Here is a 17,418-nt window from a genome sequence, read left to right as displayed (position 1 = left end):
TTTTCAAAAAAGAATTCCTTGTCGATTTTTGATGGCGTCAGCCAAATGCACTAAAACGGTAAGATTTCCTCGGTTATTTTGTCTTTTCAGTAAACGCACATTAATCCGAAGGTTTACCTTACTTATTTTTCACTACAACGTATATTGTTTATCTGTAATTTTATCCCCTGCTCTCACTCTTTGACTTAAATATCGAACATGCAAAGTTTTGGTGTTGTGTTACATAATTATAACGAGCGATCTAGGGGAAAATGGGACTGTTATTTAGAACAGAATTGATAATCTGGTTCAATCCCCAACCCCCAGAATGTCACTAAACCGCACTCTCGGGTTCTCCCACTGGATACCTGTTCTCTTTTCTCCGCAGCCCGTCACCTTTTTACAATCCCGGAGAGTCATCTATTAACAGCCACCTCCGCCGCTGATTTGTCACCTCGCCGATATTTGCATCAGGGTGTGGCACACAGGTGAGTGCTGCCTATAAGAGACCGCTTTGGGAGCCACAAAGAGCCCTGTCCTCCCTAGCGGTTTTGGTTTCTCGCAGTCACTCGAAGGCAGCACGTCTTTTTCTCTTCTTTAACATTTATCTGCTTCTTTTTCCTGATAATAAACAACCATGAACCGAAGCCTGAGCAGGTCTAGTCTGATGTCCAGTGGCGCGTTCCAGAACGCGCTACGATCAAGTGCTGCCACAGTTTTTGGAGAAGGTGGCGGCCGGGCAGCTCGCATCGCCATTCCTGCCATACAGTCACTGACCAACAACCTGCGCTCCTCCCTGGACCTCAACGCTTTGAGCGCGGTAGTCAGTGACAAAGAAACGATGCAAGGGCTGAACGACCGTTTGGCTGGCTACCTATCCAGGGTGCGAGGGCTGGAGGACGCGAACATGCAACTAGAGAACCAGATCAAGGAACTGATGGCCAAGAGGGGTTCTACGGAGAGGGACTGGAGCGCCTTCGAGAAGCAGCTGGCCGAGCTGAGAAAGCAGGTAAGGACAGAACTGTGAAGGGCACCTGGCTCGCCGATCGGGGACGTGGCGCCTTTGTCATTGCGTTTAACTGTCTGATTTCCTCTTTTCATTAACTAAATTCTTTTTGCTAGGGTTAGGGCTTTGTTTCGCTCACTTTTAAACAAACACTCGGGTTCTCTTTACCCCGCACTTGTCAATTTTACTTAAAAGAGGTCTAATTTTTCTTTAACAAGAAAATAAATATGCGAACGAATCAGAAAAGCGCAAACAGTTATAAATTGTATTTCGAACTTCATTCGGTTTCTGATTATGCCTAATCATTAGTACAGATTATGAAGAATGCCGTTAAATATGTATTTCCCAAACCGAACTAATTCTGTCTTAAATTTAAATATGCATTCCCCATTGTACTAATCACCCTGGAATGAATTCACATCTTTCTTACCTGAAATACATCGTTGTGATTTTAAAATCACATTTTACATCTTTTCTTTTAAAAAGAAATTGCAATGAACTGTAAAAGGAACAAACTAGCACTTGCAGGAAATAATCCAGGAGAAGGAACATATGACTGAGCTGCCACATCTATTTGGCTATAAAAAATTATTTAATTTAATATGCCTTTCAGAATGATTTTAAAACAGTATATTATGCTCCTTTTACTAATTCCAACACAGTTTTGATAGAAAAATTGATTTGCCTCTTAGAATCATTATGCAACTCACCCATCTATCCATTTATCCATCCATTTATATGTACGTATATGTATGTGTGTATATATATGTATATTGTATTTGTATGTGTATATATACTGTATATGTATACTGTATATGTATGTGTATATATATATGTGTGGATATATATATATATATATATATATATATATATATATATATATATATATATATATATATATATATATATATATATATAATATGGAAGAGAAGGTCTGTGATACGGTTTGCATATTTGCAGTTGGAGATCCACGAAGGGAGAAAAAACGAATCACGTATCATAAACCCCCCCACACTGAATGTGTTGCTATATATTGCCTTTGATTCTTGTAAGTCTAAGCATTATCCTCTAATGAAGACCCCTGATAGGAGTTGAAAGCTCAGGAATAAAACTATTTTATGATACGTGATTCGTTTTTTCTCCCTTCGTGGATCTCCAACTGCAAATATATATATATATATATATATATATATATATATATATATATATATATATATATATATATATATATATATATATGTATATATATATATATATATATATATATATGTATATATATGTGTGTGTGTGTGTGTGTGTGTGTGTGGATATATGTATATGTGTGAAAATGTAACATTTGTAAAGTGTCCCTAAATTAGAATAATAGAAGTGAATGTATATAATTATATACTGACTATTAAGTTACCCCAATTCAAAATTATTTACTTGGCCATTGTATTATTTTTCACTCTTGTACCTTTTATTAGATATGTTTTGCCAATGAATTAGTAATAGAATAAGAATAAAGGAAGACCTGAGCTTTCTCCATATATAGGTATTTTTTAATCATGACAAGACTAGATGCTTATTTGATTACACTATTTGAGTAAAATACTCCAAAAAGATAACAGCCCAAGCAGTTCTATTTTGCTAATTAGACATAAAAGATTTGGGGCATTTACTTTGCTTCTTAAGAAGAATGTGCTACAGGTTAGAGTGCTTTTCAGAGTAATCTCTAAGTCAAACATCTGCAGTCATTTCCAATTTCTGTTGTAGTCGCTGTCTTACTTTTGTTTGCATTCCATGTTCTTTTTTGTTTTCTTTAGCTTAGGCTAAACATCCTAACATTTGCCTTCGCTGCCCTTCATTGGCTGATGGCGTGCAACACTAAATTACTCAAAGATGTATCTAATTTCCCGTGGATCCTTGGTGATGGGTGCACACTATTGTACACCTTCAAACGTATGTCATTGTTTTAGAATACAATTGGCACATTTGGTTAATAGACAAATGAGCCACACCTTGTACAGCAGCTGTCTGTTGTGGGTGAAACGAATCATCATGAGAAACTATTATTAGAAATGCATTTAAATTATGAATGCATAAAACCTATTGTGTTCATTATGGAATACATTTAGTGATGGGAATATGGAGGGTAGATACATCCCAGAACGGGATTTCATATGATCCTGTTGTTTTAAGAGCCTTTAGCAGATGATAGTTTAGGTCACTTTCAGTGTTTACCAGTTTTCTAGAACATGGAGATGAGACTGTTCTTGCAAATAAGAAGCACATATAATGAAAAAGATATACAGTTTTTATCTTTGCCAGTGCTAACTTTAAACGGCATCACATTTGATGAAAGTGTTTGGTGTGTAAAGACCGTGTTAGCCCTTTTTTAGTTGTTTAATTTTTACATTTTTATCTAAGAGGTTTTTTTTTAATCTTCCAGCATTCATTTAATCTTCTAGCATGTTATGCACAGCTTGAAAGTATTGACTCATAAGACCACCATCTGCTTTGAGGCTGTCTTAATAGTAGAACTGGGTGAACATTCATGAAACCAAATCAACTTGACTCAAAATAAAATTATAAAATACTCACTTAAGCTTTAAATCGTATTATCAAAGTTTTTCATGGTTGACTTAGTTTGAATTTTGGCCATATCCGATGTGTACATCATAAAGCATTGGATCATTTACTGTGCTGGGTATCATTTGCATATAAAGATGAACAGAGGGAAATGACACCATAAGGGTTTATTGTACTTGAGCCGGAGTTAACATGTGCAGCAATGAGCCGGCAGATATCTAATTGGAAAACAGCAATGGATTTTAATGGAGGCAAGTATAGGTGGGAATGGCGTGTTGGCTTCTGAACTCATGGGAGGATTTAGAAACAGACACATTCACTTGTATTTTGTTTGTTTAGGTTTCGGACATGACCATGGATAATGCCAGACTGTTGCTGCAGATAGACAACGCCAGGCTGGCTGCTGATGATTTCAGAGTCAAGTGAGTTGTATTTTTAATGAAACACTGTTACCATTTTTTCTCATTTCATCTTACAAAGTGAGTCTATTTCTTCTGTCCTCCAAGTCTACATGGACTCAAGTTATCTCAATAGGGTACCTGTTATCATACGAGATCTTACCTTCACAGCAGAACGAAAAGTACAAAAAAAACATTTTTTTGATATGTATATGATACATCTACCAAAGCATTAGCTACACTATATGTGCTTTACACATGGCAGTAGCTCTACTATGACTGCTATAGGTTTTTTAATAACACCATACTCCAAAATAACTATAGATTTATTTCAATGTGGATTCATGATTATTTTTACATTATCCATTAGAAACAAAGTTGATTAAAGTTCAACAAAATTATCATCTAACAAAATCATGGCCTCTGCAGGTGGGAATCAGAACTGGCTATGCGTCAGAGCGTAGAGCAGGACATCTATGGGCTGAGGAAGATCATCGATGACACCAATGTGAGCCGCATGCAGCTGGAAAATCAGATTGAGTCAATGAAAGAAGAACTGGCTTACCTGAAGAAGAATCATGAAGAGGTAATGGCTGTGGCGTAGCATCAGTGGCAGCACGGCTGTGGACATTGAGACACTTTTAAAAAAAGAAGAAACTAAGTCAATGGCAAAAGTTTAGATTTTTTTCCATAGACAAGCCCAAATTAAAGTCTTATCTCCCATAAGCTCCTTGAAGCAAATACAAATGATTATTTTGACATTTGTAACTATTTGTTAATGATTGGGGTTTTCTGCTCACACACATCAAAATCAGTCATACTGGGAGCTTGACAGATGACTACAGCCCGGAGAGACTGTAACCTAAAACAGACCCCATGAGACATTAGGCTAAGCATCCATCTGGGTCTGTGTTTAGTGCAACAGACAGACTCTGAAGTGTCTTTCAAGTGTGAAATAACAGAAAACAACAATAAAGAAAACTTCACTGTATAATTTACAGTAAATTACTGGCAGCTGTAAATATTAGAGTATGAAACTGTACATGAAATTTGCAGTACTTTACTGCAATCACTGTACAGTACTGTATTATTCACAGTAAACTACTGTAAGCACCTCTGTTGCCAGTACTGTAAAACAAACACTTAATAATCATAAACACTGTAAAAATGTACAATATAACATTTCTATTCACAATTAAAAATATATCAGAAATATTAGATTAAACTCTTACACTCAGATATATACAGCATATCTCAAGTACTAATACAAGACTAAAGTAAAAAATAAATTTAGAGTCATTAGACTATGCACTTTCTAACAATAAGTCTGTGTATGTTACCATGAAGAGAATGTTGCTTTTGTGAGGTTATGTGTGATTGATTACCAGTTTTCCTGAAAAAAGCCCAACTTAAATCAGCTTATAATAATAATAATAATATTTGGCAGCTTTTTTTGAATTTCTTTCTCACTGACCAAAGTTGTGAGGATCACCAGGAAACATTTGCACATTTACCCCAAGGAGGCATTTCTATATGCAAATCATCATCTGTCTTTATGCAAATATGGAACTGTCTGCTGAGAAAAAGTCCTGAAAAATTGCATAATACTGCAAACAAAGATCTTACTCAGGTGCACATTACTCAAAAATAATCAGTCCAGAGTGGACTGATTCATTTTATGGTGCAACAACTTAAGCCGTGTTGTCTTGAGGTTACCTTTGTGATGTGGAGTGTCTGACAGGTTTCATTCCAAATTTGTTTATTTCTAAGCTAAAAACGTGGACCCCGCAGGAAGTATGGCATCCCCAGAGTATAGTCATTTTACTGCAATAATGCTTAACTGTAAAATATTTTGTAGAATGCATTGTATTATGTAGTAAAATACTGTAAACTAATATGACAGTACTTTTACTGGGAGAGATACTGTACCTGTAATATTACAGTAATTTTTACAGTGAAGGCCTTTTAGCTTCTAGCATTTATGTTGGACACAGGCTTAGTTCCTGCCTTTATAATAATTTGGTGAATACTGTATATGGTTAAATAATTTCTATCAGTGGGAACTGTATAAAACAGATCCATCGACATGTTAATTATAATTAGTTTTAGTCAATTTTAACATAAGTTATTCTGTTTAATCCAACTCAAGGCCACGTGGTCTACAGCCTCTTCAGCACTGGTCATAAGGCAATAAAGAGCCCAGGACAGGATGCCAGTCTATCACAGGCCCAGTCACACTTCAACTGTTTTGGAATCTCCAGCTAACCCAACTTGCATGTATTTAGTAATGTAGGAGGAAAACTAAAATACTCAGAAGAAAATGCACACAGACATGTGGAAAATGTGCAAATTCCACATGGACAACAGCCAGGAGTGGTATTTAAATCTAGAGCACTGCCTCTGTCAAGCATCAGTGCTAACTATTGCACTACCACACCAATCTATATAAAAATAATGAATTTGAACAGCATTACCAAATGGCACTTTGCCCATACCTTAGTGTACCAGAACTAGAAACACAAATCCACATTGCTGGATCCGTAATGTGGAACCACTTCCTTCTGCTCCACCCTAAGCAAATTTTATTGCATTTTAACTAATTTAAATAAATATAAACAAGAAAGATGTTAAAGCAGCAATCTTGTTTTGTTTCATACCATATGTTTAGCCAATTCAGTGACCATTTTTATTCTTGTCTAGCCCTTACAATGTCTTTGGGTCAGATTTGACCCGGTTTTGTGTTTGAAATCCATAAAAGTACCTTAAATGTCATTTGTTCAGCATCTTAAATGTTACTTCCTGTAAAGGTCAATGAATACAAAACAGGTTTGTGGTGAAAAATGTGATATTCAGGGCACCTAAAAGGGGTTGCCAGATTTGGATCAAAAAGACTTGTAAGACATAGCATCGGGTAAGCATATGAAGAAACTATAAGGGTTAGAGCAGGGGTCACGAAGTCCGGTCCTGGAGGACCACCGTGGCTGCAGGTTTTCATTCTAACCCTTTTTAATTGAGTGCCCTGTTTGTGCTGTTAATTAACTTCTTGCAAATTCATTTTAATTGATTTGCTTTTTTAAGATTTGTTCTCCTGAATTTCATCATTTTTCCTCTGAATTGTTTCATTTCTTTCCTTAATTGGCACCCAAACAGAAATGAAATGTGAAGTGAGGGAGCCAATAGAAGACCAACTAAGTCAGGGCCTCAAACTCCAAACAATTTCACTCCAACCAGCTGCTTAATGAGTGTGCCAATTCCTGTCGTTAATTAAAACAGTTCTTTAATTCTATGGGTTGTTGCTGCTCTTGTGGTGCATTAGCAGACATTTCCGAAATTGTTGATTTTCTCTTTTCTAAGAGTACTGTTAAAATGTTTTGGGGACCTAAGCAGATTGACATTCCTGAGACCTTCATCTTTCTTTATTTTCAGATATTGTATGATGGACACCAGTTGTTTTGGCTCATTTTGTATCTCATTATTGTTTGGCTGCTAATTAAGGAAAAAAAGAAACAATTAAAGGGTCTGAGTCTTCAAGAGCAAATCAATTAAAATTAGTTCAAAAGAAGTTAATTAGCAGCAAAAACAGGCCACTCATTCAGATATGGGTTAGAATGAACACCTGCAGCCACAGTGGTCCTCCAGGACTGGAGGTGGCAACCCCTAGGTTAGAGCACATTAAGGGAGGCAGAATCGTAATTCAGAGTTTGTATTTTTGGTTCAAAGATTAATATTGGTGTATTTCTATTAGTTTTTATCCAATATTCAACAATGCTATTATCTGTTATCATCACTTTTTTCCCCATCTACCCATGATGCCTATTGTTGTTGGTAATAGTGTGGATTGCCAGCAACATGACTGATGGCAGTGGCATTGGAACATCACTTTTTGGCGGCTATTAAACAAACACCATGTAGCAGTGAATGTCCAAAATTTGGATAAAGTTTCTTCCAAAATTACTTGTAATGTAATGTAGTTATTTAAGTAAAGCAGTACAAGATAGCTGGGAACTTCACATTAATGGTTTTGACTGTGATTTTTGCTTAGTTGTTTCAGTTCTTATTCTTCTTTGAGGTCCCAGAAATCTTTTTTTACCAAATTGTATTCATGAAGATGCTGACAGGTTTGATTTAAAGAGTACTATCTTTTGGAGTAAAAATCAAATTTCATTTAAGAAATTCGATTTTTACTCCAAAAGATAGTACTGTACTCTTTAAATCAAACCTGTCAGCATCTTCATGAATACAATTTGGTAAAAAAAAAGTCATTTACTACATAAAAGTTCTTTCAGGAATAATTGGCTTAGTTGAAATGCAATGACATTGAAGATTAAGAGGAAAAGCCCAGAAGAAATTTAGTACTAATGCTCTCTGTACCTAGATGCAACTCTCTCAGTGAAGATGGACACATAATATTGGTAATTTCCCAGTTCTTTCATACAGTTATTTATTTAAACTTTTTTTACAGGAAGTGAATGCCATACAAAGCCAGATTAACAATTGCCAAGTGGATGTGAATGTGAAAATACCAAAGAGTGTGGATCTCAGCGAGACCATGGAGCAGATTCGCAGTGAGTATGAGAAGGTAGCCCAGAAGAATCGCGAGGACACTGAAGCCTGGTACAAGAGCAAGGTGGGTACAATAACTAAAGCTTGTAAAGTAATAAATCAACTTGTAAATTTCTTGCAAAGGCAATATATTTTTGTATGTGATTGATATTTAAGAGAAACACTCAATGCATTGCTTTATTTTACATTTTTAAAGAGTCCTCACACATTGAACTTATCATCAGCTTGATAAGAAAGGGTTTTTGATGAACACAAATGACCTCTCCCTACACACCATACAATGTAATCTCTTTAAAAGTATATTCTTTTCACATCTGATTAGATTTAATAGTCAGATTTCATAACTTTTCAGTTAAATTAATGCTGATCACATTTCCTGGAGAATTGTGTGTTACTCTTAATCCAAGTGGAAACCAGCATTCTGCTTAACAGCTGAATAACAAACCAGGCCAGCTGGTGAAATCTTGCTGAAGAATGTAACCTACGCTTTTTTTTTTTTAATTTATGCATTCCAGTTTGATGAAATCTCAACAGAGGTCAGCCACAACACGGAAGCACTGCAGAAAGCCAAGAGTGAAATCAATGAGCTGCGGCGGCAGAAAACAACACTGGAGATTGATATACAGACACTGGTTAACATGGTACTTTGTCCATCCACTTTAGCAATTCCTAGAATTTATTCTAACAGTGTGAAAGTGTTGCTATTCCATTAAGCATTTAGAGAGTTTTGTCCTATCAGAATTTCTTTCTTGTCTCCATTTATTTGATTTTTACAAAGAGTTAAAGCAAGAGAGGTGCTTGTAGGTGCTAGATTGTTTTGATTATGTGGCTCCAAAACATTTTTAAAAAGCCTCACTTTAAAAACTAGTTCTCACTTTCAAAAAACAGGCCTGACTTTCAAAAATTAAAGAAGTAGGTGTTTGTGGCCTATACACCAAAAATGGGCAAAACCTATCAATCTCAAGAAGGAAGAGGGGAACTATGAAAAATCCCAAATACTCCAGGAAGGGTTTATCTAAGTAGGCAACACAAAGCAAACAAGTCCTATCAGTATCCAGAAAGAGTGCAAAAAATAACCATAAACCAGAAATCCGAACAATAGTTAGAATAATAATAAACAGACTGAGGGTGGTCCTTCAGCAAGGATGTCATGGTGGACCCACATCTTGGGGTTCCACCCACAGAGCACAACGGATGCAGCACAAAAACTAAATACACAATACATAAATGGAAAAAGTAATATTCAAAACAATATTAAATGCAAAACAATATTAATTCCTTTTAAAATAATACTAGGTAATAAAATGTATTTATTTATTTACTAGGGGGCTTTGCCCCCTTCTCACTTTCGCTCAACAACCCCACCAGCCACTTTGCATCTCTGTCACTCACATATGTGGATTTCACTTTCACAAACAACAAATCTTTTAGTTCTTGCGGATATGCCTCTTCATTGGAAAGAAACACTATTTATCCCTGATGGCAACATGAATTAGACAATCTACAAGTTTCCGACTTAAACTTTAAAGCCTTACAATATCTACATACTTCTGACATATCACCTATGTCCATATATTCGATCTCTTTTCGCTGTTCCATTATTTCACCACGTAATTTCTGTTTATTTGCGCTAATACAATCTTTACTATCATTTTTTTGAGACTTTCAAATTAGACCTTTCATTATCTCTAACCTGCTCTAATCAACGTTTTTGAACTTCTTTACGATGTTCTGCTTTGTCATCTACTCTTTGTCTTTTATTTCCAGCCCCGGGTGTGGTTAAATCTCTTGGCACAAAGTCTCGTCACGTGGGACATGAAATTATCTCTCTGAAAAAGTCTCATCTCATCCCAGGCTAAAAAGTCTCGTCTAGTCCCAGGATTTTTTTATATAATAGAGAGATTTGTTTGTCACATGAATCAGCGTAAGAGAACATTACAGTATTTTGTTATGCTAAATTTGAATATCTAATCTGGCTTTGTCATGGAAGGGTTTTAAGTGACACACCATTAAAATTTATAGTAAATGTATATTTCCACTATACAGTATATACATGCTAGGAGTGTCTCACCTAAAGGGCCGAATTGTACAATTTTCTGCTGTACTTGGCATCACTTCGTCATTCCAAAAATGTCCTGGTGAAACTGTTCACCATTCTTGTTGATGACTCAGAAAAATCCAAATGAGAGTCCAAGAGATTAATTTTTAAAGACATGTTACATCCCGTAGATTTATATGACTTACAAAGATCATCCACTGTCTCTTGGTAGCTGTCCGCCTTATGAGTCCCCATATCAACTGCCCTTCTGTAAAGTTATAAAATGTTCACAAACAGCAGTAAACACATTTTAATCATGAATTTAACTTAAAATACTGCACACTTTAATAAGGGTTTATATACTAAATATACAGAACAAAAAAGATATAACTCTTTTGTATCGTTCCATTTACGGAAGTAGCATTTAATTTCAGGCCAAATCCAAATGTTTTCAAGTTCATTTTCATGTGTGTCCTGTTATAAATAAGAATTGCCAAGCAATATCAAGTAAATGATGGCTGGTGAGAGAGCTTGCATGATCATTGCAATGCCAATGTCGGCAGAATATATAATGAGATTGGTATAAATTAACACTTCACACTAGATTAAAAAGGTGTACTTTCATATTGCATTTGTGATAGACTCAAACTTGGGAGAATATTTATATACTACACTGGGGCGGTCAAACCTGTGCTATTGTCTTGGAAGTGTAGGAATTCTGAAAGACCTGCAGTCGTTCGACTTGCTTCTGTAGTTCCTACAATAAGTAAGAGTTCATTCCCCATGGTCCTGCCTAGAACAATGCTTTTCAATCGCTGGGTCATGACCTATTCTTGGTCCCCATGCTGCTGATGGTGGGTAGCAAGTTCTTATTCTATTCAACCACTGGTTCATGGTGGGTTATATAAGTGATCGTCATTGCTGCGCAATGTATTTCTGCTCCCAGCTTCCCCATGGGGACCCAAAATGAGTTGTGAAGACACTTACACATAGATTGCAACATCAAAAAGCTTGAGAAACATCGGTTTACTGTAGAGCTTTACAGTTAGTGAAATTACTTCCAGTATACAGGCAAGTTGCCTACAGCAGGATACACCGTTTATACACTTACTATTTTCTTACATCTTGTTCTTTTATGCTGACTGAATCTCAAGTGGCTAGGTAAATAAAAAATGGCCTTGCTTTTCACAAATAACATCATCTCAGTTTATGTGAGGTACAGTGTAGACCGTATGTACCTTCTGCATTGTGACTAAAAATCTTTGAAGCAGAATTCAAGGAGGCTGCAGAAAACTTCAAGACAGGCAAGCTTAGATGTACCTCTAGCCTTTTTTTGGCAGGGTGCTTCAATGGAAAACAAAATAAAGCTGTTTTTTAACTGGAAATGACAGGTTAAATACAAGTCAAGCTCCCCATAACCCAAAATAGCTGAAAATGTGTAGTGGTAAGGAAAATGCAAATCAAATCTGTGAACTTCCGTGCCTTAACTACGGTACATAAATATTTACAAAATGAAGAGCAAACAACTGCACACACACACACAAAGTCCAATATAAGGTAAAATTATAGCAGGAAATGAAAAATGGATGGAAGCCAGCAATTCCAGGTAATATAAATGAACGCCGATGAATCAGTTCAGATGGGACTGTTACAAAAATCCAAAAAGCAAACTGACGGCCATGGAAAGCGGATTGAGAAATGTCCAAAATGTCCTTACTGTTGAGGGTAACCCAATGAGAAGTGTTGATGGGTTATGTTTTTCAGTGGATGATAACGACATTTGTAAAGGTGACAGCGACGATGATGTTTTACAGACAATTTCCCTTCTTTATTTTGGTTGAAATGCATGGACCTTTTCATTAAATTATTCAACCTGGAATTAGAGTAGTTGTTACAATCACAGGAAATCTCCACCTTCAGGAAAAGGTTAAACGTTGCAACTATTGAGGTCTTTGTTGTTTACAGAGGGAAACACTTCTTCAAGAACTTTTAAATATAGAAGAAAAATGTCAGACAAACAGAACACTTACAAACACAGAAGAGACTCATCTGACATTTTATGCTGCACTGCTACAAACTTGATGAGCCTCCTGTTGGAATGCTGGAAGCGCTGCAGTAGTTGGCAGCACTCTGTGGCGGTTTATATTGTACAGCTGTGCAGTCACAGCAGTAATGGTAATGCTAATAAACAGACAGTTAAACCTTTACCTATCTTATGGTTATAACTCTTCTTCCTATTGCAACAAACAGATTTTTAGTGTGACAGAACTTTTAAACCCTGTAAGACTCTAGTGGTCGCAGTTGCCTCTTTCAACCCAACAGACAGACACACTGCACAAAGGGTAAAATCACCAAGAAGATCTTTAATATTTTTTCGTCTCAATGCAGTGCCCAAAAGCACCTCCGCCACCATACACAAGCAAAAATAATAACAACTATGCACAAATCTCTCCTCCACTCCTCCCACCAAGCTCTGTCCTGCTCCCTCCCAACTCCGGCTCGCCTGGTGAGTCTCCACCAATCCTTTAAATAGTCTTTGACCCGGAAGTGCTTCTGTCCTTCTAACCACATGACTTGTCTGTACTTCCAGGTCAGATGGAGACTTGTGGATTTCTTCAGCCCGGAAGTACTTCTGTGGTTCCGTCCCCATGACTCGTGAGTGCTTCCAGGCTATATGGGAAATATAAATTCTCAAGCCTCCCTGCAGTGTGTCCTGGTGGCACCCATGACACCCAGCAGGGCTGTGAAGCCGAACTCCAACTCCCATGGTGCCCTGTGGGAATGTGGGGTGCCGCTATATAGCAGGGGCATCTCCATCTGGCGTTCTGGGGGAGGCAGTGTCCCTCTGTAACTGCTTTCCCCCATCTTTCTCAGCGTCCCGGGCTGGGTTGAGCAGCTAGCCGTCTGCCACACACCCCTTTCAGATAGTTAAAGTAAACGAGTGATGTCGTATTCTTTTAAGATTTTCTTTCAATGAGTTTATGATTTATTTCTCTTTGAATGATACAAAAGTATAATTATTTTAGCTCTGTGACCTGTCAATGGGTGGCATTGTAGTCCTCTGTTCATTTATCAGATCCATGAATAATGTAACATTCACAGCCCCACTCAAACTTGATCAAGGTCACAGGGGCCAAAGTCTGTGGTATAAAATGCAAATCTTTTAGCTAAACATTCAAGCAATTCTTTTAAATTGTTACACATAGACAGTCCTTTTATTTCGTTCCTAGTTCCTACTGTGTATCTGTTTAGAGTGTATAGTCATGTTAGTTTTACTCATCATAGTCATCTATGTTGTTTTAAAAGGGAGATTTGCATTTACCTCAAACAGTAAAAATGTATTGTACTGAAAACAGAAGTGGGGCGAGATCTCTGTATGTTTAGGTGGAAGTTAAATATGCAAAGTTACAGAAGCATTGTTTTAGTAGTCTCTAGGCCATAATGTGACTTCCTCAAACTGTATTTGATACACAGAAAAACGGAGTAACCAAAGTGGATCTGGCTGTAAATTCTTCATTGTCTAATGTGTTGGTGATGTCTTAGTCTTTATCAAGTGACATGATCCTAGTGGTTTTAAATATGATTCCATTTTCTGTAATTGATATCTGATGTGTGATACATTTGTGTAACATAAATCTAACTGGATGTTTATGCCAATTAGGGTAACTGAAGTGAGCTGAGAGCAATCTTATTGTTTTGTGTTAAACAGCACTGCCAAGGAAATATAATTAAATTGTCTTCCTTACCATATATGTTGTATGATTTAAAGCCTATATCAATGATAATATATTTTAAAAAACCCCGGAAAACACAGAGTCAATTGTGACGCATCATTATCGAATGTGTATGCTGTCCTCTCATTTCCTTTCTTTCTTACTTTTAGAACCGCTCTCTGGAGGACAACTTGAGAGACACTGAGAACCGTTACAACATCGACATGACGAAGCTTAACCAGATCACTATCGGCCTAGAAGCAGAGCTAGGGGACGTGCGCAGAGACATTGAACGCCAAGCCCAAGAATACACTCTGCTGTTGAACATGAAAGTGAAGCTGGAGGCCGAGATTGCTACCTACCGTCGTCTCCTTGAGGGTGGAGAAGAAAGGTAAGCTTCAGTTCTGAGAAGGCTCATCACTGGAGCTCTTGAGAACGGTGAGCAACACCGATCTGCTCATTTTCATTAATGTAAATATTCACCAAAACAACATTATCTTTAATTTGGTCTATAAATTAATTAAAGAGTTTTTATAAATTTAAACATATTTGCATTGCGGATTTGACGGCAAAGCTATACGTTTGCAGAATTAGCAATTAAAAATTATTTTCAATAATATTACACTATGCTGTCACAATGCCATGCCTTACGCCAACCAAGTATCCTGACGAAAGTCAGAAGTATACTTTATTTTTCTAACTGAATCATGTAGCTGTCTGTTGTTGCTCATGGAAGGAATTAAAAGGGTGTTAGTACAGAAGAGTCCACATTTTGGAGACGTCTACATGCCTAATATGGAATGACCACACTTGCTGGATCAATCTAGCTACTGCTGCCAGGGGCTTGCTGCCCACCTTCCTGAACGCATAGCAGGAGTATTGTGGTGCTTCACATGAAGTCTTGTGTCTCTCTCTTTGTATTTCTTTAAAACCACCTCATCTTGGTCCTCCAACTGCAATTGCTGTGTAACTGTTAAGAGTTGGGAGGAGTATAGAAATGGTCCAGAAATGCATGTCATTTATTGTGATATCTTCTTCTCTAAATAGGAAATAAAGAAGTAGAATAGTCTTCCATTATGACACATTTCTTTTAGCTGTGTTTGTTCCAGAACATTTCCTGTATGAGCTGGTCAAAATTCATATTCATAATAACACCCGTAATTATTACTAACTTATGACGGTGCAGGTCAGCTCCATGCTACCAGTTGCATTTTGGGAACCTCTTGAACCCTTTATCACCGATAACATAACCAAGAGATGAGCCTAGCAAATGAGGACACACATGCAGCAGCAAGGGTAGGATGCATAAGTGACAAGTGTTTTTATTAAAATCATCCAAAACCAAACTGTGTCCAAAGCAGTGAAAACAATCCATAATAAATATATAACCCATTACAAATCTGTACTGGAGGATGTTAAAATTAAATAAATTAATCCATAAAATGTGGTTTAAAAAAAGCAGGAAACAGTCTTCTAAAATAGCTCAAGCCCTGGTGCAACTCTTTAAAACAGACATCTTTCCGACTTATCCTATTCGGGCCTCATCAATCAACAGGCACAGACATCCTTCAGTTTCGGCTTATGTCCCTGCCACCCATCCCATGGCAATTCACGGGGTGTCGCCAAACCTCCACTCCCTCAGACTCCCTCTACCATCTCTCACCTTGCTAGGGAATTCATTCATCCAGAGTATTCGTGTTGCTCCTGCTCCCAAGCCCAGCAGAACAACTGTCAGCCCCCTTCAGTGCTGGCCACACACTCCTTTTCTTGGCTCACATTCCTGTCCGCCTGCTTTTCCCCTTTTTACACCTGCTTGCTCTCTCTCACTCCTGTCCTTCTCTCCAGCCTTTAACCTCTGCTCCCTTTCTGTCTCATCTGTCTTTTTCATTCTCCCCTACTGTCTCATAGAGGCTCCTTTGAACTCTGCTCCCTCATTTGGTGCAGATACGAGGAGCAGTCTCCTCCATGGCCCCATTGAGGTACCGGACTGATCCACCCTTCTATACATTTGTGTGTGGCGCGATTAGTCTGCACTGCAATTCATAGCGGATTGATATGCACCTGACTGGAGTCATGCACCTTTACAGGGACGTGATTATTTATTTAAAAAGTCACCCTGCGCCACGGATCATTCATCACATAGGTGAACAATTCTTCCAGAAGTGCTCATTATACGCAGGAAGGCTGCTGCTTCCAAGTTCTTCCACAAATCTCTATGCATTAGCCAGTTATCAATGAATTACAACTATTTCTCAGCTGAACACAAAAGAAGAGCTCTGCCCTTACTGACCTTACACGTCACTGATCAGATAGCAGGGTGTATACTATTGATAGGCCTTGGGATCATCCTGTTTCCTGGGCTCTTTCTCTATATGGAGCTCAGGAATAAAATACTCGACTCAAATTAGTTAGCTGGAAGAACACAAAGTAATACAATAATAATATAATGTTGCAACATATGCTATCTTCTGTAATTAAACCTGCTGAGCTAATTCTTCGCTAGTTTGGATTTTGTATGACCTGCCACATGTTAGAGTTGGATTGCAGGCTATCCTTTCTACTAAAGGTCATAGCAAACCTAATCGCGTTGAACTATTTCGCAAAATGGACCCATCATATGTAAAACCTGCAAGATATAAACATCAGGAGGAAAACAGCTGCTAAAATTGAATGCAAGTTGTTAGAATTTTTATGAATTTACTGATGAGCCAGGTAGCCATGATCTGTTATCCACAAGAAACCAAGGTGATTCTCATTCCAATCCGTGAAGAAACTTGAGGGTAGCCATCTCTCAAAGTCTGGGGGAGGGTATATTCAGTAAGTATCATGTAACAGGCCGCAAGTTAGTGTGTTCTGTTTTGAGTGCATGCTATTATTTAACTGCATGATGTTTGCTGTGCTTTTGTTTGGATTTGTGTGAACTGGTTGGGTAAAGGGTGTGACTTTCCAAAGATTATTTGGGCTACTTTTGCACATTGCTTTTTGCATGAAGTCTCACATTTCAGTGCTTTTCCTGCTCTGCAAGTTATCGAGCAGTAAAGGTGCTGCTTTCTTTTCCTCACAAAGACAGATGTATTCATATATTTTGCATAACTTTGCACTAAAGAATTGATCTTTAATAATATTAATATGATGCACTTATAGTGAAAA

At 37.5% G+C, this 17,418-nt stretch overlaps 1 protein-coding gene across 3 annotated transcripts in view; it reads left to right on the top strand.

Moving 5' to 3' along the window:
* Positions 1-499: 499 nt before the first annotated feature.
* zgc:92380 (uncharacterized protein LOC445086 homolog) overlaps positions 500-17,418 on the top strand; it is a 1,014,629-nt gene continuing 997,710 nt past the window's right edge. For 2 of the 3 annotated variants that reach the window (XM_051930529.1, XM_028807583.2), the window contains exons 1-6: positions 500-988; positions 3,896-3,978; positions 4,384-4,540; positions 8,417-8,581; positions 9,033-9,158; positions 14,439-14,659. In XM_051930529.1, the coding sequence (XP_051786489.1) occupies positions 617-988; positions 3,896-3,978; positions 4,384-4,540; positions 8,417-8,581; positions 9,033-9,158; positions 14,439-14,659 (1,124 nt within the window). In that variant the 5' untranslated portion in view covers positions 500-616. The remainder of the gene's footprint in view (positions 989-3,895; positions 3,979-4,383; positions 4,541-8,416; positions 8,582-9,032; positions 9,159-14,438; positions 14,660-17,418) is intronic. The other variant, XM_028807584.2, reaches the window with a different exon arrangement.

Source organism: Erpetoichthys calabaricus, chromosome 8, assembly GCF_900747795.2.
Source record: "Erpetoichthys calabaricus chromosome 8, fErpCal1.3, whole genome shotgun sequence".
Classification (NCBI taxonomy): domain Eukaryota; kingdom Metazoa; phylum Chordata; class Cladistia; order Polypteriformes; family Polypteridae; genus Erpetoichthys; species Erpetoichthys calabaricus.
This window is presented reverse-complemented; position numbering and strand designations above follow the sequence as displayed.